The sequence below is a fragment of the Ambystoma mexicanum genome, chromosome 5q, assembly GCF_040938575.1.
Source record: "Ambystoma mexicanum isolate Mex_15411 chromosome 5q, UKY_AmexF1_1, whole genome shotgun sequence".
Taxonomy (NCBI): Eukaryota; Metazoa; Chordata; class Amphibia; order Caudata; family Ambystomatidae; genus Ambystoma; species Ambystoma mexicanum.
The window spans coordinates 704,290,440-704,318,135 of record NC_090933.1 but is presented as its reverse complement, the minus strand read 5'-3'; the positions used below and the strand labels follow the sequence as shown (position 1 = coordinate 704,318,135).

Sequence of the window (27,696 nt, the reverse complement as noted above, 5' to 3'; positions counted from 1 at the left end):
CTTCCAACGCCTGTTGGATGGTTCAGGCCACTTTGGAGGTGTACGCGGCAATGGACAATCCTGTTCCAGAGGGGGTTTATGTCCATGCAGTCAGAGCTAAGGCCACGGCTGTCGCGTTTCAGAGACATGCTTCTTGGGATGTCATTAACAAGGCGGTTACTTGGCCAATCCTGCCGGCCTTCTGTAAGACCTACTGTCTGGACACTAGCTCCAGGAGCGATGCAAAATTTGGTCAGGCAGATTAAAGTTACTCGCTGCAGTAACTAAAGTACTCATAGTCCTCTTTCCTCCATGCGTCCCACCTGCTTTCCCCGCTAATATGCCAAGGGCTAATATGTACTAAGAGTAGCCAGGTATCTAAGCGTCTGATGTATTAAAAGGGGACTGCGGTGTGGCGTGGGAGGGCGGGCCCCGGAGCGTGCCCGCACACAAGGCCGCGCCCCACACTAAAGGGGAAGCACAATTCTTTGCTGCGAAAGATTCCGGTACCGTCCCCATGTTGGGGGACGCCCACAAGGATGGAGGAAAGGGGGACTATGAGTATTCTAGTCACTATGGTGAGTAAATTTAATTTCTACTCGAGGCACAGGAGCTACTATAGCTTTCATTGCAAATGTTCCTCTGGAATTTCTTTGCAAGACAGCTGGAGTTCCGTTCACACTTTTGCTCAGCATGACTGCTTAGATACACATTCTAAGACTGATTCTCAGGTGGGTCAGGCAGTGTTAAGACATCTCTTTGCTGCCATTCCTTCGTGGGAATTATTATGAGAAAACATTGGCACATACTGGCACTTGACAAAGAACGCATGTTCTTCAATGGTTCCAAACCACTAATCACCACTAATCACATATACCCTAGCACCCACATTATGAATCAGATTAAATCCATCTTTCATGAAGAAAAAAGAAAGGAGACCATGAGGATCAAACCGCATGGTGGCTAGCAACATTGAATGAATTTTATAAATGTGGACAATGCTCGGTGTAATTATGGCAAAACAAATACCCAACAATTTTGTAACTGGCAGACAGTAGATATCAAACAATTTATACATTGCAAATCCAAGTATGTAGTATGTGAAATAATGTGTCTGTGACAAAATGTATGTTCTGAGCACCATAAGGGAGTTAAGAATACTGATAAGGGAACATTTGAATAGTATCAAAAGTTAGGATCACCAGCTACCACTAGCTTCTGTGACAAATCCTGCGATGTTGTCACTTTTGCCCGAGGGGAGCCCCTTCCCATGAGGCCAGGGAGGGGAGGCTGCTACCCGATAGTCCCCTTGGGGGTGGTATTCAGCCAGAGATCTCATGGGGAGAGACTCCCCCTGTAGGGATCCGGAAGGACATCTCAGAAGAACTTGGTACAACACCCCTCACCCTCCACCCACTTTCTTTACCTCCATTCAGTCCATAAGGCCAAACTTACCATCCCTCACTTCAATATCACGCACTTCCATGTACATATGTGCGACTGAAATACCCCACAGTTACTGAGACGAGAAAGAGTAGGGATGACTTAATGAAGATCTCCTTCACAGGTACTGAGATGAGGAAGAGATGTAGAGCAGTGAAGAGTCCTCCTAAGAACTTGAATGAGCATTCTAGCTGTCAACAATCATTCAACATAAAGAGAGTGTGTTAGGCAAAATTGTATGCAGTACCTTGTGGGAGACTGCACCAGCCATGTCCTCTTGGCAATAGTTAACCCAACCTTTGGTATAAGCAGGTACTACACGTGTTGGTAGAGTGACTGAGCGGCCAGGCTTATCTCAAGAGGGGGTCAGTGTGAGCTGTAGGGTTGTAACATAAAGATTGACAGTGACACGTATCCAAATAAACACTTACTCTCAAGGTTTCTTGATTAAACAATTATTTATTTAACAGTTTGAATAAGCCTTCTTTAGACGGGAGCAAATATATGTAACATAAAAATGTACTTCAAAATACACTCTCGGTTTCTGTAAATCAGTAGATGCCCATTTGGGGATTGCACACAAACACTTCCTACACCCTTAGGCGACTTAAATAACTAGGACACTGTGGACATCGATACATCACTGGTACATTTAGCACAATACTGAGTTTGGTGACAAAGAAAAGGTCTTGGTAATAAAACAATGGTTAACAAATATTCTTAAGATGGTAAGTACCCTTTGAACCCCCAATGCAAAGTAAATTAACCCTTTCCCAGCTACACAAGTTATAGAAGTTGACTTTTGTTGAGGGATAGTTAAAGCACCAAGTCAGAGGATAGAAGAGTCTTTCAGGGATCCAGGGAAGACAGTGTTAATTGATCAAAAGTCTTTGTGAGCTGAAGCACTTCTTGCAGCTAAGTAAACATTCTTAGTAAAAATGTTTTAGAAGTCTTTGTAGAAAATGAAATCACTGTAGGGCCACAAGCTGGGAGGCTTATGAGGGGCAAAGCTGCAAGCAACTCTGCAAAAGCAACCAAGATAAGTCTCACTGAGGACGAGCAAGGCTACAACAACAAGAGGTAAGTCCCCTTAGTTGTACAGTACCTTTGGTTTGAAGAAATTGGTTCCAGCTGGCTTACTGTTCCTGTGTAGGTCTGCAGATCCTGTTGTTCATGGGCTTCAGTCGTGGGGAGCTGAGGGAGGACGTCTGGGGACTCCTGCACTACGAATTGACGGTCGGCGGCAGCAATGGGCAAACTTCAGCTCAGCAGCACTTTGCGGTTTCAGATTCTCGCCACTCTCGCAAATAACACCACCGCGGTTCTGTGATACCTTATGGATTTTCCTCTCATCTGCGGTCCAGCACTCTGTTGAGGAGGCTCAGGCTTGGTCAGTCCTGCTTCCTGGGAGTCCGGATCTTCCTGGAGCTCGGGTCCGACTTAAAGACGACACACTCTATTCTGGTGTTCCTCTCCATGGCAATCGGTTCCTGCAGCAGCAATTGAAGTACAGCCAGCTACGAGAGGATTTCCAGATGAGTTCGTCTTGGGGTCGATTGGTCCCACCAACCCAAGGGGAGAAGTCGTCCTTTGCAGGGCTTCTCTAGTCGAAGCGAATTCGGAGCTTCAGCAGGGCTTCACTGGGCAACGGTCCAGGAGTTGCAGCAGGCGTGTCCTTCAAGTTCTTATTCGGATTCCTTCGTCCAGCGGGCGACTCTGCCTTCCAAGCAAAAAGCCTGGCCTTTTATGCAGGTTTCTCCCATTGATTCGCAGCCGAGCACCTCCCTCACTTCTTGCCCCTGGCAGACACGCAGGAGGCAGAGGCGGGCTTCACCAGTGAATCCTGCCAAAGACAAAACGAACAAAGGGACCAAACCTGGTTTGGTGCGCAGAGTAAATCTCAAGAAGGACCTTTCCACCAAGAAATGGCGAAGAAAAAAGACTGGGACCATTTTGACAAAAATTGCACCTTTGGATGCTTTAACGTGGCTGCGAACGCAGCCCACTGTAAAAGCACACCAGGGTAAAAGTAAAAAACTGCCACCAGCCATTCATCGAGGAAAGGGTAACATAAAATTGTTACATGAGAAGCTAGACAAAGGGGATACTAAGAAGCCCCTCCAGCACCCTATTGTAAGATAGTGTGTGCTGGGTCTAGAAAGTTTCAAAATGTAAGTAAAGTCAATTTCACTTCAGTGCTCTTGGATACAGTAGTTTCACCAAGAGAAGGTATTTAAACCTTTGGGAAATCTAAGAGACTTCTCTGTGCCACTGCACTGAATGTGCTGTCACAATGTAAAGATGATGCCTATGAAGTTTGTCAGACTCCAAAGTCAAAAGAAACAGAGTCCAAATCACAGAAAACTACACGAGAGAGTGGGACAAAGGTCTCACTCTCTCCAGGTTAGAAATTAAAAGTCCTAAAGTCCAGCACAAAGAGCTGGGGGTCTCTAAGGTAGAAGGGAATAAGCACAATTCTGAGAATTCTTCCTAGCAGAGAGGAAGGATTTACCTTTTTGTCAGACCCTCCCAGGAGGATCTGTGAGTGTGGAAGACGTCCAGCATGGTACATAGAGGCTGCTGCTAACCTGGAATTGTGCGAAGGAGCTGGGGCACCCCTGTCCGGTCTGCTGATGCCACTCTGTTTGAGTGGCAGAGATCACTTTGGGGTGGTTAATCTACACAAGACTACCATTTTGAAATATGTTATAAAAATTCTGTTGTGAGAACATAGTTACGTTTTTAAAGCTTTTAAATTGTGTTACATATGTTTTAAAGTTTGTGATATATTAAATTATGCAAAATTCCTTTAGGACGTAAGTTGAGCAGGGGCTCTTCAGTGGTTATCACGAGTGCACAGACCCTGGGACTGTATCTCCCAGCATTACGTTCTCCGTGCGCACTATGATCACATCATTCAGCTGCGCCAAAAGCCTTAACTGACTGGAAGCCTGTTAAGGCCTGTTTTCGGCCAGGTGCGACAGTCAGCAGTGAAACGTTTACACGCCTGCTGTTCTATTTCCTACTCTAAAAGCAGGATTTTGGGAGACTGATGGACTCTGCATTATTTAAGAGCATCCTACTACCTGGTAATATGATGGTACGGAAATTTGATAAAGCTATCCTAGTGGGACTAAATGATTGTGGTAAGTTTGCACTCTGGGCACTTAACAAGATTCACGATTTAAGGGCTCAAAATAGTATGCATATAAATCGCTGTCAAGTGTTCTCTACGGCAATGCCTACATTGAAAGCTGCTTTGTTGAATGTTAGATCTGCAGTTGCCCATGCAACTGGAATGTAGGAGGTTATCGAGGAGCATGAACTTGATGTGTGTTTTAAGACTGAAACATTTTACCCGGACACCTCACTGGCGCTCTCTCATGGCTTAGTGCCTGAGGGATATTCAGTTGATAAATCGTGTTGGGAAGAGGGGAGGTGGTATAGCTGTAATCTATTGATCCACATTAAACATCTCTTATCTTGAGTTGTTGCATTTTGATGAGTTGTCACAAGTTGGCAAGAAGATTGTCTGGATGTCAACTACATCCTCTATGAAAATACTGTTTGGGTATAGCCCATCCAGATCGGTTAAGGTCTTTTTGGGACATCTGGATTCATTTTTTACATTGACAGGCAGCAAACATAGACAACTTCTCTGTCTAGAAGATTTTAATATTTGGTTAAACGATTGTGCCGTTCCAGATTCCAATTAGCTCTCTTAAACCCTCAGCATATTTTAAATACTGCCATTACATCCACTCCTTCAAAGGTGCAAATAGGGAATTCCCAATAAGGTGTTCCTTTCATCTTTGAACCACTATCAGAGGTCGTTATTAAGTGCCTGTTAGAAGGACTCCAACCTACCAATGACCTACCTTTCCCTATGCCTGCATTTTTCCATTTATGATCAAATTTGTCAATACCCAAATGACCTGAAGAAGCAGATTGTTACACCGGTGTTAAAGAAATGTAACCAAGATCCTTAAAACCTTCAAAACGATCATCCAGTGGCCTTTCTGCCATGGCCTGGAAAAATTGAAAAGGTGGTGACACTGCAAGTGCAGGCACATGTGGAGAGAGAGTCATTATTGGACCCTCTTTAATCCGGATTTTGACTGAAATTCAGAACTGAGACAGGCTGGCAGGCTGTCAGGGAATAGCTGCTTAACGTCACGGATGAGCTGCTTAACGTCATGGATGAGGGAGATTTGGCCTTCTGTTAATGCTGGACTTGTCCACGTCCTTTGGCACAGTGGATCCTCATATCCTGCTTTACCAGCTGTTGTGCGAGACACGACATATCTCTGAGCAGCCCCTCAATTGGCTCAGATCTTTCCTCTGACCATCAGCAGCAAGTGAGATCTGGATGGTTTATCTTTGATGCATAGCCTCAGGAATGTGGAGTCCATCAGGGCTCGTTCGTCACCTTTGTTATTTAATCTCTACCTATGTCTGTAAATGGATTTCCCAAGGAGTCCTGAGGTAAATTTCCACTCTCATAACGATGACACAAAGGGGTTCCTTAAGATTCTCGGTACATGAACCTCGATTGTGGAACAGCCTCCCTCATGAGATTAAAATATTTATTTGTATCTATTTATTCATTTGTATTGCGCTGAAAGCCAGCAGGGATCGGGTGCAGGAAACATGAACACAATGGATCCGAATGTCAAAGACTGAACAGATAGAAACATAGAAAGACGAAGAGGTTGACCAGAAAACTGTCTTAAAGAGAAGATTACTCATTACTTGACAAGGAAGGTTTTCAGGGATTTTCGAAATGATTGGAGATCTAAATCGCTAGAGGCAGACAGGTCCAGAAGTTTGACGCTTTGATGGGAAAAGACTTTCCCAGGCCCCTTACACATCTAAAAGTTGGAACAGAAACTTGCAGTTGATTAGAGGAGCGTAGCAGCATGCTTGGGTTATAACAAGCAATCAAAAATCTGAGTTACGTGGGGGCGGACCCAGAAACACAACAATGGATCATGGTGCATACTTAAAAGTTTATGCGTTCCTGTTTTGGAAGCCAGTGGAGATTCCTCCTGTGCTCTGATATATCTGCCCTTCTGGAGACTTTCTTATTTTTTTATTAATGTTTTTATTAGTATTTTATACAAATCAAAACATACAACACGAGATATGGTCATCGTTTCCAATATTAATCATTCAGCAGTGTACGGACACATTTACTTAAGCAATTTGTGTCATCCTGAAGCGCATCTGGGGAACGCGGGGTATGAGTGGTAGAGAACGACCTTGTTAGGGGCCCTCCATGTGGGCCATCGGGAAGGGTCCGGGCTTGTGTCGCTGTGAGTCTTCCGGGTTCTGCTCAATAGTTCGTGCATTCCCGTGGTCATGAGACATCCACCCACTTCACCCACACTTTGAGGTGCTTCCTGGGGCATCCCCTGGCAGAGTATATGCGTTTCTCAAGGGAGGCACAGTAGTCCATTTCGTTTGCCCATCTATCAAGGCTCAGTCCATCTGAGGAGCCCCAGGTGGTGACTATCAGTCGTTTCCGAAGGCCCAGTGCAACTGCAAGAAATGTCTTTTCAAACTTGGTTTAACAAGCCTCTCCCGAGATCCCCAGTAAAACAATTTTTGGGCCGTGTGGGACAGGAGACCCCAGCACTTGGCTGATCCGGTTGATACACTGGCTCCAGAAGTCCTGAAGAACTGGACAGTCCCAGATCATATGAAATAATGTACCCCCTGCCTGCTTGCATCATAGGCAGGTGCCATTGTCTGTGGTCCCCCATTTAAGCATCATGTTCCTGGAATGATATGCCTAGTGTAGAATGTTGTATTGGATCAGGCGAAGTCTGGTATCTATACCGATTTCTCGAGGAAACATCAACGCCTCCACCCATTCCTCTGCCTCCAACTGGCTCAACAGTCTTTCCCATTTTTCCCAGAGCTTGGAGAGCTCCGGAGCCCCGAAGGCAGAGATCACCTGATAAAGAGTTGAGGTAACCTTGGTGGGGATCTTAGTTTGGAGGATGTTTGCTTTGAGGGGGGGGGTGCATTTTGGGATGTCCGATGGCTCTGGGAATTATCTGGATGGCATGTACAAGCTGTAAGTTTCCGTAGCTATCTCTGGTCTGGAGTGAATATTAGTTCTGCAATTCTGTGAATGCAACTAGTTGGCCCTCCTGGAGTACGTCTGCCAGCGATCGTATGCCTTTTTCCTCCCAGCGTGTGAAATGCCCCATTTTTAGAACCTTCGGGATATGTGCATTGTTCCATGGGGGTTGGTCAGCTCTGGGTCTCCCTCCCCAACCCGTGTGGTGCGTGGTCTCCGTCCAGACTTTGCAGAGCTGGCGTATCAGTCCAGACAGGTCAGCCAGGTCCATTTTCTGTCCCATGCAGTACTCGTAGAGGTGCGATTACTCCCTTGTGTCTGATCTCTTCGTTGATGTGTGGGAGATCTGGGACCTTTGGAGCCAGTCATTCACGACTCCCAGTTGAGCAGCCCAATAGTGAACCCGGAGGCATGGCAGGCCTATCCCGCCCTCCCAGACTAAGCGTTGTAGGGTTGTCAACGCTGTGCGGGGTTGTTTCCCATACCAGAGCATTCTCTAAGGGCAGTATCTATGGAGACGAAGATCGACCGATTAATGTGGGTGGGGGAGTTCGGAAGGACGTATAGGAATTTCGGAAGGGCTAACATTTTTTGGAATCAATGGTGTATGTTAAGTTGCTTAACCTATTTCTCGAAAATACAAGTGTTCCAATACTGCAAATGTATTTTGGTTCTGAAATGGAAGGGCCATTTTAAATCCTGACTCATTTACCCATCTTAAATCAGCTATTAAAGATAGTATAGGCTTTATGGCCAAGGAGTTAGATATGCGAAATATACACTCTCTCGCCACATACACAGAGCTTCACGATTTTCCTTTGTCAGTTGGGAACTTTTACCAAATTAGATCCCCATCCAGTCGTAGGATTGTGTTACAGATACGTTTAAATGTACATCCGCTTAACAAACGTTTGGGTAGCAGATTCATCTAAATGTACCTGTGGTCTCGGACACAATTAAGACTTGAGGCCCTTTTTGTTGATCTGCCCACGCTATTTAGCAGCTCGAAAGCTTTTGCTTCTACCTTTTTTAAATATAACTTGAAAACGTGTAAAAAAGCAATGCACTTTGTAATTGAACTATGGTAATCTGACATTTATTTATAATCTCGCTGAGTGTGTCACTGTAGCTTTGAAACTCTGGGCTCAATGCCGATAGCACAGTAGGACATTTATGGGGGTTTTAGCCTGGTTTTATTGCTTTACCTAGGTTTTATATGGCGTTCTATGCTGGTTTAAGAAACTGTTGTTTTAAAAAAAATGTCTTAAGTCTTTCACTGTGGGATATTTGGTTGGATTTTATAACCAAGGTGTTGGTGGGGGTTTAGAATTTTAAGAGTGTATGCAAGTTGTTTGGCTATTGTAGGTTGTGTATCATTTTTTTGTAAATGGATACATCCGAATAATGTTTATTACTACTACTAATTATAGGCATGTATACATCGGGGATCAAAATTAAGAATAAGCCGTTCCTGGGTGTCCACCATTGACCAGGAGCTACTCCTGGGGCAGGAGGAGCTAGTATGTAGAATTCCGCTAATCTAACATCCACATAAGATTTAAACACGTCACTTTGTCCAATATTTATGAGCCCTTTATGCTTTAAAAGGTTCCATGTGTTAAAATCGATGCAAAAATTGCCATTTACACAAAAAATTGCGGCAAAAAGGCTGTGGTTTTGCCGCCGCAATCCATGTAAGGATGCGGGGTACACCCCAGCAACCCCCAGACCCATTATACTATTTAAGGGGAGCGAGGGACACCCCTGCAACGGTATAATGGAGTACACCTTTACTGAGTCAAACCACAGCATTGTTGCTGTGATTTATTTTTTGATTTTTTTTTTTGTAGGTGACATTTTTGCCGCGATTTTATTACTGCATACATTCTAAATGTCATATAAATGTGTCCTAATGCTTACCCCCAAACACACACAGAGTGAATGCTTCATAGGTGTGTTGGTTCGGCATCAATTGGTCTGGGTAGCCAATAGAAGCTCCTGGTAGCTGTTGGTGTCAAGCTAACCAGGCTCTTCTAGGCTACAAGCAGGAGCTAAATAGCTCCCATCAACTTCGAACCCTGTACATTCACCATTGGGGGGGTTCCGCTAGCAGACTATCAACTCTTTACCTTGCAGTACTTTCAGGCTACTGTGTATGGGAAAGCAAGTGAAGAAAAGAACAAATAACAATTTAGAACCAGTTGAAGAAAGTTAAGTATAATATTAGAAATAGTTACCCACAAGAAAAACTAGATTAAGGTCCCTACTTCTTTATGGGTCTTGCCCTGCTAGGAAACGGAGCCAACTGCCCAAGGGTTACCAGTTCCACAAGATTCACTTTGAGAAAATAAGGCAATCTAGCCCCATGGTCTCAAGGTGCTTGGCGTTGGCATACCTAACCATCTATCCACTAAGTGCAGTACTAGCGAAGAACCTCTGGGTTTTTTAGCTAGTGAGATACTTGTTGAATTTTGACCCGAAAATATTTTGGAAGTCAATTGGAAGGTTCTTAGAAAACGTTTGTAGTCACTTGTTGACAATGTATTTTAGCACACTCCTTGTGCAATCGTTCCAGTGATAGTAGAGCTTCATAGAGCGTTTTTGGGAATTTTTGCAACTGTCGAGGGTCTAGGACACAACATTGTATTACACAAGTAAGAGTTCATCATTTTGCCTGTGTTTGTTTCATGTTTATAAATAGGTATTTTATATTAATAAGCAAATTCCCACATATCTTCAAAATGTCTCACTTCAATGTTGAAGCGTGTTGTGATCATGGTGTGCACGATAGCAAACTTTACAAAATAGCTTGTTTTATTTTATTTTTCTTTCTTCAGAACCGCCAGCCACAAATAAATCAAATAAACAGTGTGTCGAATATGAGCCTCTCACTTAGGCCAGGAGTGCCGACACAGGTGAGAGAGCAGGTACTGTAAACAGCAATCATTTAATCAATTATGAGATGCGGCTCTGCCTATGCCAATTTAACAGTTGGTGTTGAAAGGATGTCTTGTATGATTAGTTATGCGTGTAATGCTGTTATTCATTCTTGAACCTAAACATTGTGTTGCAGGCTTTTGCCAAAAAAGGGCCTGTGGCATCTTCAGTAAAAACGTTATTCATGTACTAACTATCCTGGCCAACCGCTCCCTTGGTGGTCATGAGACTTGGTAGACCTGATGGCAGAGCACATGCTTTTAGAAATTGCTGGAGTAGGGCATGTTGGAGGTCAACTAATATTTCGGTATTTCTGAAGTAGCAGTATCAGCAGTGAGGTCACCAGCATGTTAAGCAGTTGAAGCAGGTCAGAGCACTAATGCACTGGTTCCTGTAACTCGTAGAGGCACTTTCATTATTGGCGTCCTTTCTAGCCCTGAGTCTGCCACTGGAAACTTAAGTAATTGCGTCACAGAAATGTTATTTGGTAGGATAGAAACGCACAGGGAACATCTGTGTGGAGTATACTGTGCCATCTGGGGAGAGGTGTAACCGATATGGGGCTCTAGGGTGCTGAGTCCAGCAGTCCGATAGTCCCTGAGCAAACGCATCAGGCTGTCGAGCCCCATGAAGTCTTGCAAAGCAGTAAACAAAGGAAAAGCAAAGAGGAGAATGGGCAAGCGAGTATCATCGGGCTTAATCGGCACAGAGATGCTGAGGTGGATCCTGCTTTGATCTTTGTCCTTGTTGCAGCCTGTCCCTGCAAGCACAGGAAAGGAGCACATAACGTCCATGACCTTCAGTGGGAGTATGTGTCAGCCTTACACTGTATTCGTAGTTATGATATTTATTAGGCGCTTTCGCCACATCGCTGCACAAACAATTTTAAAATGGTACAAAAATACATGCATCATATTATAAACCAAAAGAAGGGCAATGAGGACATAGTGGATAGGAGATCGTTTTTGAGAGAAGTGTGAAATGGAAAGTAGGAAGGAATACAACGGATATGAAGTGATAGAGCATTCCAAAGCTTGGGGTCATGAAGACTGAAAGAACAAAAATGAGATTGGGCACAGGAAGGAAGTGCGACTGGGATCTCAAGAGGACGAGAGCGGGTATACAAAGAAACCAAGGAGGAAAGGTAACAAGCTGCTAACCCCATGCACACACATTTAAAAATGATACAAAGAAAGCGGAACTCGAGGCGAGCTTCAAAAGATAATCCACACAGAGAGAAGGGAAGGGGTAATGGAAGAGCAAGGGGAAAGAAAGCAGACGGTGCGAACAGCATATTTAAAGATGGCACGCAGAGAGGCCTGGTGTGAAGCAGGGAAAAAGGGAATGTCGGTCTTGCAAGCGTTAAGATGTAAAAAGCGCGGGTGCATCTAAGTTTGCATAACAAGTAGACATTTGGAAACAGAAGAGTGTAGAGAGTCAGAAAAAGGAGGAAAGGAGATGTAGAGTTCTAAGTTTGTGATATTGTGTGACTGTGAGAGATTTTTTACCTAGACGACAACCGAGCTTGCAATTGCATGTTGGTGTGTTTGACTGTACCCAAATGGGAAGACTGAGCTATGTGGGAGAAACAACACTTGCAGCTTGAATTGAAGGTTTACAAAGGTTTGGGACCAGACCAGACCACACCTCACAATAACATAGAGTTTGATATATTTGTAACTGGATCCTTCTGTAGGAACAATCTTGATTTTAACAGGTTCACACAGTTGTTTGATTTGGAGATGGCTATGGGGTTGTTGGCTGTTTCTCCACTTTTCAAAATAGGGTTATTAAAGTTTCAATATCATCACATATCATTGCAGCTGCTGAGTTGCCACATCTTGCACTGACACCTCTGTCCTTCTCTACACCAACTTTATCTGTTGCCATTCATTTACTAAAATAAATGTACCATCCAAACAAAACATAACAGCACACCACCCAGTGTCACACCAATTCCACAACCATGTATATCTGGGATGACGAGATCACTCCATGTCCAAGGCCAGTGAGATTCCATTACTAGGCTTTTCTTTAACAAATCAATTGTTGGGCTTGGAATTAACATTGAAACCAAGTGTGCTTGTGTTCTTTTAATATGCCATGTGTTCATTCTAAACAAAGCTATGCGGTGCTCTAGATTCCGTTGTTAGTGTCCTCATTGTTTGTTGCGCATTTAAAATGGATTCTTAAAGAAATTTGCTTTGGGGCTCTGATGTAGTATTTAAATAAAATGGGGACCATTTGGGTGGAGAATTGGTGATACAGAAATATGAAAATAACACTTTCCATTTTTGTTGCAAATGTAAAATCCATATATGTTAAAGGGTTTGGAAAATAGGAACATGTTAAAATACAGAATGTGATTTCCAGCCTCTCTGTCATATTGCTAGTAAGGTGCATTTTCTGAAAATTCACAGCTTCTCCTAGTTGACATAATCTCACTATCACAGTTGTGGGCGTGCATTGGTGGTACTCTGCTTCTCCGTTAGAGAGACACAGGAATGACATGGGTGTGTAAGTGGGACCAGAGACCATCCTGGTGGGGCACAACTGGGACCTGAAATGAAAATGGTGGGGCACAGGTGGGACCTCTGTAACGGGGGAGGCAGCAAAAGGCCCTCACAGCTACATGAGTGCAATTCTGGGTACTGACCTGGCCCTTAAAGCGCTATGGAGATGGGGTGGTAGAAGTGGACCCAAAGAGTGACATGGGCAGAACTGTTTCCAGATAGCTATACAGTGGCAAAACCAGGATTCAGAGTAACATGGAGGCAGAAGTTCCCCCAGAGTGCCACCTGGGAGGCAAGCATAGTGCCTAACAGCAACATGATGGTAATTCTGGGCCCTGAGAGCGACATGGTGGTACAAGTGGGCTAACAAGCAGCATGAACATGTTTAACAGTGGCCATACTGGAATATATTGTTGAGACAGACTACTGATTTTCTATGTGCACAACCAGCATGAAAATGTGTTTGAAGTAGCAATGCCTGTGTATATTGTTGGGACAGGCCTTCTGATTTACTTTGAGATCTAGTAGAATGACGGGACAAACACGGACACGTATTGCTGTGACTAGTCTTGTAATGGTTTTTGTGCACAAGCATCATGAAACGGGAGCTAGTGCAGGCATATATTATTGTGACAGGTCTGATGATTTATTTTAGCACAAGCATCACGAAGGGGGAGTTACTACTGTCCATGATATTCTTTCAGCACTAGCATCATGAACCTGGGGCTTGCTAGTCATATGTTGTGATGGGCCTCAAGGTATTGTTTTGTTACACCTCGCATGACTGGGGCTAGCACTGACATATATTGATCTAACAGGCATTATGATGTTGTTTGGCCACTATCATCATTAATGGGACCAGCATTGGAATGCTTTTTTCTAGACAGGCCTCGTGAATTCTGTTGACACAAGCAGCTCGCATTTATTTATTTATTTTGCAGAGCACTCCTATATACTGGTTGCGATCTGACGTCTGTTGGAGTCTCATGTGTTCCCCTTCAGAATTGGCTGTAAATTGTATGGCTTTTAACAATTCTTTTATAAAATATGAGTGGTAAAAGGCACTATTTTGACCCCTTATTTTCTCTGGGGTAGAAAATTGATTTTGTGTAGGCCAGCTTGTTTCAATTCAGAGAAACGATGTAAGCCCCACCATTTCATACATTCACCATTCTCCATTGCATGTAATTGCATAGCCATGACTAATGTCAACATGGTTAAGACTAGATGTAAAACTTGTGCATGTGTATGCACTGTCGGATAGCCCCTCTTTCAGGGTCTGTTTGTTCATCATTCGGTTCCTTTTGAAGACATAACATCTTCACATCAAAGTAACACTAAAATAAGTTACATATCATAAAGTACAATGTTGTAGTTTTGCAGAAACACACTTCCGTCTACCTGCAGAAATTGTCTACATTCATCAGTGCAATACATTTCTTTTATCACTACATTCATTCTTTAAATAACCCATTTTGACCTTTGCAGGGACCCATCAATGCTCAGATGCTGGCCCAGAGGCAGCGGGAGATACTTAGCCACCACCTCAGACAAAAACAGTTGCAACATCAGCAACAGCAGCAGCAGCAGCAGCAGCAGCAACAACAACAGCAGCAGCAGCAGCAAGTGCAGCAGCAGGTGCAGCAGAGGACAATGCTAATGCGAGGGCAGGGATTGAACATGACGCCCAGCATTGTTGCCTCTGGTGGCATTGCAGCAACAATAAGCAACCCCCGGATCCCACAGGCAAATGCGCAGCAGTTTCCGTTTCCTCCGAACTACGGTACTGGACTTACATCTCTCACCAGTCCTTTCTCCCCGGTGTCCCCCAGTCCGGGGTCACAGCTCCTTTCTCACAGCTCCTTGCATGGCTCCCAGATTAATCTGGCTAACCAGGGGATGATGGGAAATATGGGAGGACAGTTTGGGCCTGTCTCGAGTCCCCAAATGCAGCACAATGTCTTCCAGTTTCCCAGCTCAGGTACCACCTTTTCTCTGAGTGCAGGTATTAATTAATGAATGACAGATGTCTATATTTATATATAGGCTTGCCAGGATCTGCGTACAAAATGTTACCTAACTGTATCCAGCATGTGTTTGTCAGCTCAGTACTGAAACATGCAAACAGTGCTTACCACCACACCTCCTCCCCACATGCATGTATATATTTATATGCAAATATATGTATGAATATTTATATATTAACATATATTTTCTGAATGTCTGTTTTTAAATACTTCATAGCATGAGATGTGTGATATTTGTGCATGCGTTAAACACACTTAAATGGCAGAGCTATGCAATAGTACTTAATGAGTTCTACATAAAAATTGCCCCGCCCCGTGCCCGCCTCACAGAATTTGTCAAGCCTATAGATCTTTAATAGGCAAAGTCATTCTGTCCATGTGTTTAAATGAGCTGTTGTCTGCTTTATTGTGGGTGCAATGTGGTCATTTTTCAGCCATCTTTTGTTGCTTGTCCTTGATATCCTCTTTTATGTTTAATCCACCGGAATGCTTGTCGATGCATGCACTGATGATCATTGTGTCTTAACATGTCTACGCCATGCCTGCTACACTTTTCTCTTCCCAAGTGGCATTCCTTTTTCTGGCACCAGCATCTTGCTGTGTGTAGTCACACAATACATGACGCAGTGTCATGCAGCATGCATGTAGTCTGATTTTGTGCATGGCCTGCATAGAAATAAATACACCTATAGTACTGTCATGATTGAAAAAAGGGTAGTTCAGTGCGTTTTGGCTTGAAGTCTATGAAAACCAGATGGCAATAACAAGCATTATGTAATGTACACTAAAAGGGAAGCAAATCAAATGAGCGGCCATAATGCTGGAGAAGAGCAGAATCATTTGTTACTTCCACCTATGATCTTTAAATTACTCTTTGACGGTTATTTCAATATGGAAAACTGCATTAAGAAAAAACTGCAACTACACTAAAGAAATACAAGGTCGTTTTTCCTCTGGATATTATATATTGTATATTAACCAAAAGGACATTAGATGTCATACAAATCCTAAGTAGGCCTGCAAAACATACATTCAAGATTACATTCTATAATGATAGGCTGCTTTGGGGAATCGGGTTTTACATTGAATTTGCTCATTATTGCAATGCAAAAACTTGCTGAGACCTAGGGTTCCACACAAACTGATGGATGATGCACATTCTAAGCTGATAAGTGTCCAGACCAAATAATTTGATAAGGTATCTCAAAGCAACGCTACTTGATTCAACATAGGAATGTGTGAATTGATACCAGCGTCCACCTGAAACGAATATGCGAGCCATTGAGCTAGCTCAGTGAGATAAGAATTCGAGTCTTACATTTGCAAGTGACCTTCGGTCACATGTTTGACTCCTGACAGCGGCAGTAAATTGCTTACAAATATAATATACTCATTGCTTAGTAGGCGGATGTTGGGAGTTAAGGAGCTACATTCAAAGACAACAGTTAAAAACGATGATGCGTACGGGGTAAGTTGTACACTTTTACAGTAGAGAATTTGGGTCACTGCAAGATGGATGCGCTATTACTGCACAACAAAAAAGCCTCTGCTGTATGCCTCACCGCTGCATCTTCTGCGAAATATGCGGGTTCCTACTGTAAACCTTTAGAAACTCCTACACAGAAATAAAATAGTCAAGTAGAACAGCCTTCGAAATATAGTCTGTGTAAACTTGAGACAGTTTGCCATTATGGCGTCACATCTTCTATATTCACTGAAAGGGCAAAAAGAGAAAATATTTCCAGCATAATCCACTTTCATCTGCTGACATCACATTCAATAGTTATAATATAGAGAAAACACACTACTTCCAGTAAACAACCACAGCATATAACACTAATTTTTTGGAAGGACTGAACAGGACTACCATTTCTGAAATGACCCAACGATGGTTCCAATGAAGCTCCCCACTGGTGCTGGAAAATTGTTGCTTCAGAGCAAATCAACTGTTCAGCGTTATATGGCCTGAAACATGACAACGCACCATTAGCATCTGTTAAACTGCTCCCCTTTGCAACCATGAGGCTTAAGATCCAAACACCAAGAACCCATCAGTTGTGAAAAATATCATTTTATAAATGACACAACCTCAAACAACTTGCATATCGTTCAGTGAGTCGTGGTCCCAAAGACAAAAAATCGCTTTGCCACTGCACAGCCGGCATACAGTCAAAATACATTTTTGGAAGGCTAGGTGTAAACCCCTCAAGCAGCATTTGATGTAGAGAGCATGGGAGCCCTAGATTAACCAAATGGGGAGGATGTTGTGTAGGATCATTGAATGATTATAGGGTCAAATATACATATCGGATCTGAATGACACAAGGTCTAGTAAGATTGTTGTTTTGTACTCCCTGTGTCTCCCCCCCCCTGTTTTGTCGCACATAGAAACACTTGTGTACAGGCGCGTTATAAATGATTTATCATAACATATAAGGAAAATATAGCACAGCAACAAAATCCTTTCCAGCACCCTGGACAATTAAATATTATTTTTTGTTTAAAACACTTGGTGCATGTTGCAAGATACAGCACACCTACCACTAGAAACTGCAGCACCATACTTGCGCTCTAAGTATAAGAATCAGTACAAGAATCAAAACCTCCTAGCACTCCTCTCAGATCTCAAGAACCCAACTAAAAGAACAACGGACCCTGTGGCTCTAGTCGATCTCGATAAAGCCACGATTGCTCAAGCAGTTGACATACTTGCCCCACTCAAAACAGCGCAAAGCCAACCCCGCTTTAAAGAAAAACTCCTGGTTCACTCCCTAACTCCTTGCCTCGCATGCCTTGAAACGTGCTGCAGAAAAGACTTGGAGAAAAAACCTTCCAACAAAGTCTGATTCACTTCACTTCCCAAAGACTACAAAAAGGCCATACAGACCACCAGAGCCAACGGCTAAAAATACGAGGATTGAAAATGCCAAATCTAATTCTTGCGAGCGGACTCAAAATCTTGCGCAAACTCGAGTCTCCCCTCTCACCACCCTCACTGTTGACGACGCCTGGTGTACCAAGGTGCAACAAGCCCTTACAAGTAAAATTCTAACACTGCAGGAAGAAATCTGCTCCATGCAACATGCCATCCAAGCCATACCTCCACCCTCTTCTCACCTGGTGGCACCACACTCCCCCTACCTCCACGCCATTTGACTTTTACCCTGTCTCAGAACTGGAAGTAGCCAACATAATCAAAAGTCTCAAGCCATCCCGCTGCAAAGGGAACACCTGCCGGCTCGCTCATCAAAGACTGCGCAGAGTCACTCGCACTGTTTATTACGGCCATAATCAACGCCTCCTTCTCCACAAAAACTGTGCCAGCATCCCTGAAAGAGGCACGGACCCTCCTGCTGCTAAAAAAAATAAAATAAATAACTCCCTCGACCCCTCCATCCCTACCAACTATCGTCCCATCACGACAGTGCCATTCATCCTAAAGATTCTTGACCGTGCAGCCTACATCCAGCTACAAAAACTCCTTGAAGCAAGCCAACCACATTCTGGGCACCCGTCAATCAGGCTTCCACCAAAGGCATGGCACGGAAACCCCTCTGCTTGATCTGAAAAATCAATTGGACGACATCAAAGACACAGGTAAACCTGACATCAAAGACACAGGTAGACCTGCCATGATCCTCATGCTGGATCTCTCGGCTGCATTCGACCTCGTCAATCATCAGATTCTCTGCGATCACCTCACCACCACAGCAAACTTCTCTCCTGCAGCTACTGACTGGATCAGATCCTTCCTGGCAGATAGATCCTCTCAGGTCTTAATAGACAATCATGCCGCCTCACCCACGCCAGTCACCTGCAGCGTCCCCAAAGGTTCTTGCCTCTCCCGACACTGTATAATATTTATACAAATCCCCTTTTCGATCACCTGGATGTCCTCTGCATCTCCTACACGAACTACACCGATGACGCCCAAATCCTCCTTCCCCTTTCAGGCTCTTACTGCCAAGACACCGCAACCATCAAATCAGTCTACAACATCGTCCAAAACTGGATGGCAAATCATATGACAAAACTGAGATTCTCATTGTTGGCTCCCACACCACTCTCCGCAAACTGGATCCTGCCTATAAATTCTTCAACATCGACAGCAACCTGATCCACATCTCACCTGCCGCCAAAACCCTGGGCTTCTATCTGGACGTTTCACTCGACCTCTCGCATCAAGTTAATGCCATTTCCTCTGCTGCCGCCCACACAGCCAAACTACTCCCCGCCAGCAAGCCTTTCCTCTCCGTACCCAATTGCCTCACAATTGCCAGAGCCATCACCAGGGCCAAATTGGACTACTGAAACACCCTCTTTGCTGGCACCTTGGAACACAACCTGAAAAAACGAGTCTATCCAAAATAATGCCCTCCGGGCTAACCCCTGCCTTACCAAGCACGCCCTCATCTCAGAAGCCAGAAAAGACGCCCACTGGCTACCGATTCGAGAGCAAACCAACTTCAAGATCCTCTCCATCCTTCACAAGTGCCTCCCCAAAACAGGACCGGCCTACCTTTCTCTGCTCGTGTAAAAATACACCCCTGTTCGCCCATTAAGATCCTCAAACGATCACATGTTCAGAGTGCCCAGCTTCAGTTGACTTAACTGCGGGCGGCTCTATCATTCCTGTTGTCGCTGCAAAGCTTTGGAACAATCTCCCCAGGTTCTTGAGAATGGAACCCTCCAATTGGACCTTTAGGAGAATTTTGAAAACCTGGCTCTTCACCTACGCTCCTCAGAGCCATGTCACTGCATCACTGTTGAACCTCGTTAACCTATGCATCATGCTTTTCCTGCTTACCCTTAACTGCACACCCCTTCCCTAGTGTAACTAGCGCCTATACCTGCGGGTTCAGTGCGCTACAACAAATACAAAAATAAATAAATGTAGGGGGATGCCATTATTGCCCAATTGAGTCTTGGTGACTGTGCTAGCTTTGGATATATACTTTTTGTCATCCATGTTCTGCCCAGTAGTGCTTAGTCTATAAAGGATATACAAAGTTATACTACAGAAGACCCACTAATACTGCCTCAGACATACCAGTACTGTCTGTCAAGAAAGCAAGAATGTGGAGCCATGTGACAGGAAGATATGAAACGCAGCATCTGCAGTGTTGAAAATATTCAATTGTATTGCTTTTCTTGCTGACTACGGCAGGGGGCAGAATTGTTACACTTATGCAATTTGTCAGGCAACACAAACAGAAGGTTGTGGCTATCCTTAACATATGTTTCCTAAAACATCTGTGCTGCTCTGGAACGGAATTAGATACACTTTTACAAAAATTGCACTGATGGTAGAGAGTGTAGGGTCCAGTTCATCAGTACACCACTTTAAAGGCAATACGTTATTTAGGTATCTAGGTGGCCAAACACAAGAATAGAGCAAGACTGAATTGAGGAAGCTATAGGAAAAGATGATTTTTCAGAAGTCGCAACGAGCCACCACACGAGCATAATTAGTTCTCTGTGCATAGCATAGGTTGCAAGTGGTGCAGAATTTATTTATTTATTTATTGGTGTTTTGAAAGGTGCCACCTGTGATAGTAGACGATTTGTGACACCCCAAACTGATGGAAATAAAGGTGCATAATCAGATCGTTAATCGACCTTGCAATATTCCAGATCAGTTAAATGCAGAGGCAGGGGATATGCAAAGAAGACCGAAGGGTGCCAAGTGCATTACAATACACGGAACCACCAGTTAAGTGCACCACAAGTCTTCATAATAGTCAGGTTAATTTGAGCAGAGACAATTTCCTCTTGAATTGGCAAGTTTGTAGAACACCTGACTCCAGATTAGGAGATAAATGTCTTTTTTTAAACAGAAAAATCTTTTCGTGAACAGGATAGGATTTTCTTCCAAAGGGTGTGTAAGGGTGATCAGAATAGTGTTCGAGAGAGTAGATCCAAAATGTGACCATTGGTCTCTTTCTTATCCTGGAGTTGTTGCATTGCCATCCTTTTCGGGATCGTTCCTATGAATGGGGTATTTGCAATATGATGATAGTTTGTGAAGATGTTCCGGTGATTGTCTGCTTTTTTGAAAAGAGGAGTAATGGCAAGATAAGGAAGGCATCCGAATTCAAATCCTCTGGCATCGTCAAGGAATCTTTTGACTACAATGACCTAGTTGAAGGTTCTTTGTACAGGAATTAAAATAACTTGCAACTATTGCTGTGCATGTTGGCAAGAGGATACTGTGTCCAGTTCCACAGAATGCCAAAGATGATATGCCTTTAAATAGGGGGTCTGTACTAAAGATTAATCACACCTTTGCACACAGAGATACTGCAACATCACTGCGAGCTAAGGGACCATAAATCCTGTCCCCAGGTTATTGAATATAGACCTCAAGGTTGTGTACTGCTGCCTCCCAGTTTGTACTTGCGCCTCATCATTTATGGCAAGTATTTCAAGTTGGTACTCTTTGCATTTGGAATACAATCAGCATCCTACACTTTTAGATGCCTTTAAGTGGTGGTTTCGAACCTGAAAGACAGGGCATACAAGCTATCCGTACCTGGCTGACTTGTTAGAGCCCAGCATAAAGACACTTTGTAGGAGCAGCACACAGCGCAAGGCACCTCTTGCACTAGCTGAGATTCACAGTCGGTGTACAACAAAATTGCATCTAGTACCAGTGCAGAGCATCATCGTATTAGGCACTGCATAGCCTACCACGGGTATCCATCAAAAAAGAGGATATGATATTATGTGAGAGGTTATTATAACACGCTTAATAGCCAGAGGTTTCCAAGTGGGACCCGGGGATCCAATCTGTGATGTTCTGTGTCGTCTTGTTTCTAAGGCGAGCACGTTGCCCCTGAGCTATCCTCCCGAGACTCATATCCTGCTAATTCTGAATTATTCCAAAATTTCAGATGCTGAAGATGGCCAGTCAAGTCACTCATGCTTACAGGTCTTCCTTGCAGTCAAGTCACACTGATAGCAGTGAGAATGTATCCATCAGAATACTGCTTAGACAACCATGCGCACAACCATATGAGGGTTGTAGAAGAGCTAGTGGCAAGGCACATCAGCTAGTGCAAGTATTGAAAGGTAGATCTCACACAATCTGCAGGAGAGATAGACAGTCAAAGAAGCATCTTCTTAAGAGGAGAGGAATTTATGCATCCTCCATGGCATTGGAAGCACTAAGAACAAAAACACTTTATAAACCATCAGGAACTGGTACAACCTTACAAAACAAGGTTAACCAGCAGACAACACTGCATTGATGTATTACATCATGATACACGGAAGAACTCTCTTTGCACAGCTGCTAGCCCAAGAACAGCGTTTCTGGCACCAGTGGAATAGAGTAACATTTGGTTTACATAGCCCAGGAGAGGAAGGTAATTGCAGAGAAACATATTGAGGCCTGGCTTGTCTGTCACAAGTTGGGACTACAACAACTGGTAATGGCAGACACAGATCTTCACACCTAACTATAGTGGTGTTAACCACAAGTGTTAAGGTACCCACTCATATCAGTCGCCTGAGAGGACATATCTGCAATCGGTACACGTTTAGCTTTAAGATTATGTGGGAAAAGGTCAACGACCGTAACAATATTCAGAATACAAGTGGTCCCTGTGTTTCTGGTATGACTGAAAAGACCATTCTTTCACACCCCATAAAGTGACTAGATCGTATTTGACACACTTCAATGTTTCCCTCTTTACAATAACCTAACTTGGGTCACCTTCCTTCAGGTTTGCCAGAGGAACTGGAGATTTTGCAAATAGTACTGGCGCCTGGCAGAAAAACCAAGTAACATAACTCATGGCCATCCCTACAAATACACGACATACCAATCACTTCAACTTTCCAAAAATAGGAAATGCTCCCAACAACAAAAAATAAGATGTAAAAATACTGCCCAAAAAAACTTGAACCAGTGTAGATATAGGGGCGTGCCCCCTGCTTCCACAGTTCAGTGCATATGTCCACATCAGAGGGGCCCCTCTTGTGAAGTGCCATGGGAAGAAGCTTTAATATTATTACTGCCTTCTCTGAAAGGTTATTCATAAATTACTAGATGCAATATATTTTATTTGACTAAGAAACAAGCTAATTGGGAATGAGAATTACTTTTTTTATTCCCCAAATAATAATTTTACTCACAACATGAAAAATGGAGGGTGGAAATGATACCCACTTAAAAACCTTATTTTAGGCCCTGCTTATGGAGGTGCTCTCCTGTTTGATGGGTCCATTCTTTGAACTCGTAAATAAATGCAGTATAAACCACCTCCCATTAAATTGACTTAATTATTACTATGACCTCATCCCTTTAAATCGAATCAATAGATGAAAAGACAATAAAACTTTAACGAAAATACGTTTGTAGTATAAAGGACCCTCGCATCGTTTCTGCCAAAAGCCATATCCAACATTTACCTTAACCAATCATCTGGGATACTGGTGGAGTTCCCAACATCCGAGAAAATGGCCAAAGGTAGCATTCCTGTTTGCTAGATGTAAGAGGTATATTATGCTAGTGGTGCGTCGACAAGATGATTGCCATTAAAAGCCACCCCATCATTTATCAGTGACGTCTGGATGACGTCTGGACATTCAGCTGGTCGAAGGCTATCTCTGACGGATGCAAGATGTATTCTGAAGTGACGCATGTTTTCTCTGGTTCCAGTTAAACATCGAACACATAGGGCAAGAATGCACGCCACATTAAGGGAAAATGTACGTGACCGTTATGGTCAATGTATGTTTTTTAAGAGCTAGGTAAAGCCACAACAAGGCAGTCGTCTTGTGGGTTAAAAAAGTTAGTACTGCCTGTAGTTGATAACTAGGCCTGGCGTGAAGAGTAAGGTCAAAAGAAATAGAACTGTGCCCACCACAAACCCACTCACTTAAAATAAAGTACTTTAATGGCGTAAAAACATTATTTACCTACAGTTTTGCTTTTCAGATTTCCATTTGTTATATATTCACATGCGCCTCCAGCTTACTTCCCCATAACGTGTCGAGTGTGTGAGGATTCAGATCATCTAAAGCAATGAATCGAGAATATTATGATTGTGCCAAATCCAGGGCTGTGCGTTTCCATACATTCTGAACGTAGTTGCCTGCACCGACCACTAGATAACCAGTTTATGCACAGAATAGGAAATTAACGCACATAGCAAGCTGCAAAGCCTATGCTGTAGAAACGTTTTCTCTAACACCAAATAGGCAAGCGCAATTTCCACCCTTTCTTTGCTTCCTAGACTACATCAGTGGTTGGAAATTTACCACTAACTTGTATTTGTTGTTCGTCATGATCTTACCATCCCATTGTGAGTCAGCCAACGGATTCTCTTCTGATCTGGAGTACAGTTGTTCCATGCAGACATTTGTTCAAAATCATCTTTAAAGTTTGCATGTCGTAGTTTATTTGCTTCACTTCTCACACCAGTCAAGCCTATAACACCCAACCTCGCAGCTACGTGGACACTCGCGGTCTTACTCTCATCTCCCATTAGGCCCTCCTATTGTTCCATACCCTGACTACATAGTCCCTTCTGTGCCAGGAATCCACCTGCGTTAGGGAACCACCGCAACTTCAGTTTTTTGTATTTGACCACCCAATACAGACCTTCTAGTATGTCTTACTAATTTTGTGCACTATTTTATCAATTGTTAGCCACTGGAAACCCTTTTTTGGTTGAGCGTTGGTGCTCAGGATTTTTCTCTCGGTGCAATCTTTCCTGTGCTACCTTATAGAAATCTTTACATTTGCATGATTTTATTCACCCTTCAAAGAGGAGTAATATATTCTTCAACTCACTGTGGGTTCTCCTTACTCCAAACTGTTCATCACTCCGTCCCTTTTCTCTTTCATTCGTTACATCGGACAGCACCTCGGGACCAATTCCGTTGGTGACGGTGCGTGATACAAATACCTTTAACATTAACATTTTGTTATGTCCATCCACCTGCAGCTGATTTAAATCTAAACACATGGTATAGTTGTATTTGAAGAATAATATACAACACCGTGCAGGGAAAGTTATTATTTTCGGGACCATTGAACTGAATTCCTTAATGGGCTGTTGCTATTCAGGATCAGTCTGGCCAAAAAGCTAAGATTACATGAATATTTAAAATTCCTCAGATTTGGAAAGCACTCAAACAGCTAACAGATTTTAATACCTCTGAATGTGATGGCGAAAGCAACAGTGTACCTCCAATTATGTTAAATTAAAGTGTCCGTATGGGTCATCCCTCAATTAACCACAGTGTCAAGAATGTGTGGCGCAAACGTGCCTTTTATAATTGTAGAAAGAATGACTGTCTTCAGAGCATTTCTTTGTTTCCCGGGGACAGAGTGTGTGTGTCCAGCTGAAAATGTTGTTGGTTGCACCAATTGCAATTTTTTATTAGGTTTTCATTGCTGGAGGACAGAGTATCCCGAGCCCATGCTTACATTTGGATTAAGGCACACCACTTTGCTTTTCCTGCAAAAAAGCAGGATGCATGTGACCATCATGGGTTCCCACTGCCTTAATGCTCTCTGCCATTTTGGGAAGAAGTGTCTGCATTAATCAGAAAAGCACTCATTTTCCCAATCACAAGCATTTTCGTTATGCTCCTGCACATGTTTTTGCTTTCGAAATGATTGTCATCCTTCCTTTCAGTTTCACTTTTTTTTTTCCTGCTGTGGATCACTGAATTTTGGAAACCAGTTAATTCTCCTGCAGATAACAGCGCAACCTGAGAGCACAGATGAATGCAACCAGTGGGGGAATTATTTTCACATCACTGGTGTGCATAAGTACAGTAGTTGACTGTTTGAGGACCTGAAACCACAGATGCACAAGCTATGTTTCAATTGGGGACATCAACCTTTTACCAGAATCAAATAGTTCCCGTCTATGTACAGTGATTACAGTACAGCATAACGTCTTTTTCACAACATGTTTGAGTAAGCAGACTGTACGCAACTTAAGTACTGCCTGTCTCTGCGAAATTCTAACACATTAGTTTTAAGGTGCCCTTGGTCGTGACATAAATTTCTACACTCTGACCAATGTGCTGGCCTTGTGGCTTTTTTGTTGCCTATGCTTCTGTTTTATTGTCTTTGTGGTGAATGCGTAACCTTGATCTGGAATGCTAAGTTTGAAGTGCTCCAAAAATGTGCAGTAATCTCTTTTTAATATTCTGAATTTTGCACAATATGTTGAAGTTCATAATAATAAAAAGAACAGCACTGCTGTTGATTGTTATCCTTGGAAGCATTAGGAACGGCAGTATTGTAGATTGTAGCTGTAACACAATTATTTAGCTGTCTGCGTAAAGCACACTACAGCTGGCTGTCGCTCCTTTTATATTGGACTGGATTTTCTCACGTTTGACATGAAGGTGAAAGTATGGCATGCAGCCTTCACCTAAAATCAAACAAAACAGAACAATGATATTCTATTTTACTTTAACAGTCTTCCTAATTCACTTTCCAGGATACACAAATGGCCACATTATAATTCTTTATTGATTTTAAAATGTGATCAATATTTGGACTGTATTCATTTTGATTTGAAAGTGTTTTCTCTTGTGCATATACCGTAACTTTTGTTATCTATTCCATAGGATTAAGTCAGCAGCCCGATTCGGGATTCACTGGGGCGACCACTCCCCAGAGCCCATTGATGTCCCCCAGGTTGGCTCACACACAGAGCCCATTGCTGCAACAGTCTCAGGCTAACCCTTCCTACCAGTCATCTACAGAGATGAATGGTTGGGCACAGGGGAATATGAGTGCAAACAGGTACATGAAAAATACTGTTTTGTGTTCTACAACGTCGTTTTTTTATTTATTATTTAGAATGAAAATGATTCCCCCTAAATCCCCCCCTCCCCCCTCCTAGCTAGCATGCATTATGGACTTTAAATTACCCATTGTGAAATTAGTTTGTTTGATACCTCACTGCAGTAGGAACATTCCTTATCACAGGAATGTAATTGTAAATTATGCCATATTAAAGCTGTTTGTTGTTGGTACCGCTCTGCTTTGTAAGGGTTGCTTTAGCTTGACATTAATCCAGGGGTTGCAAAATGTGGGGTACTCGACCGTGCAGGCAAGTATGGGGATGTTTGAAACTTTTTTTTAACATTTAGTGAAAACAAACTGTTTTCAGTAAATAAAGGTTTCACTGTGCATGGCTAGCCTTTGAGTGGCTGTATTGCACCGAATATGAAGCATGCTTTTGGTGCCCAGCAAAGTTTCATAGAAACCAGAGGTAAGTATTTTGTCACCTGTTACCATGGAGCGAGTGAATTTCTCTCAGGGCGAGTATGTAAATGAAGGACCCCGCCCTGCATGTCTAGTGATATTTTCAATAATTTGCAGGGCCTCATTAATCTGTTACGTGCTAGAGGAATTACCACTGGGGTGCAAATGTGGTATATGGATGGATTGGTAATAGGTGGACTCAATTCGTGCACTGTCTCATCCTTTATTTTAAAGTGAAAGCTACACACCTGGGCGTGCATGTTCATAGCACTAACAAATTATTTTTAAAAAATTAACAAACGCGTAATAGTTTTACAAAATAGGATGATTACAAAAGCATGTTTATTAAATACACATGCATATTAATAAAGCCATTTGTGCATTTCATCAACAGAGCAAATGTAGTCAAATGTGTAAATAATGGTCAAACTTAGTGTCTCTATATTACAAAATAGATCTAACATC

At 43.0% G+C, this 27,696-nt stretch overlaps 1 protein-coding gene across 17 annotated transcripts in view; it reads left to right on the top strand.

The window, feature by feature from the left end:
- NCOA2 (nuclear receptor coactivator 2) overlaps positions 1 to 27,696 on the top strand; it is a 2,606,235-nt gene that overhangs the window by 2,347,192 nt on the left and 231,347 nt on the right. For 12 of the 17 annotated variants that reach the window (XM_069621172.1, XM_069621171.1, XM_069621170.1 and 9 more), the window contains 3 exons: positions 10,348 to 10,437; positions 14,449 to 14,941; positions 26,589 to 26,766. In XM_069621172.1, coding sequence (XP_069477273.1) covers positions 10,348 to 10,437; positions 14,449 to 14,941; positions 26,589 to 26,766 — 761 coding nt within the window. The remainder of the gene's footprint in view (positions 1 to 10,347; positions 10,438 to 14,448; positions 14,942 to 26,588; positions 26,767 to 27,696) is intronic. The other 5 variants (XM_069621179.1, XM_069621177.1, XM_069621181.1 and 2 more) reach the window with 3 other exon arrangements.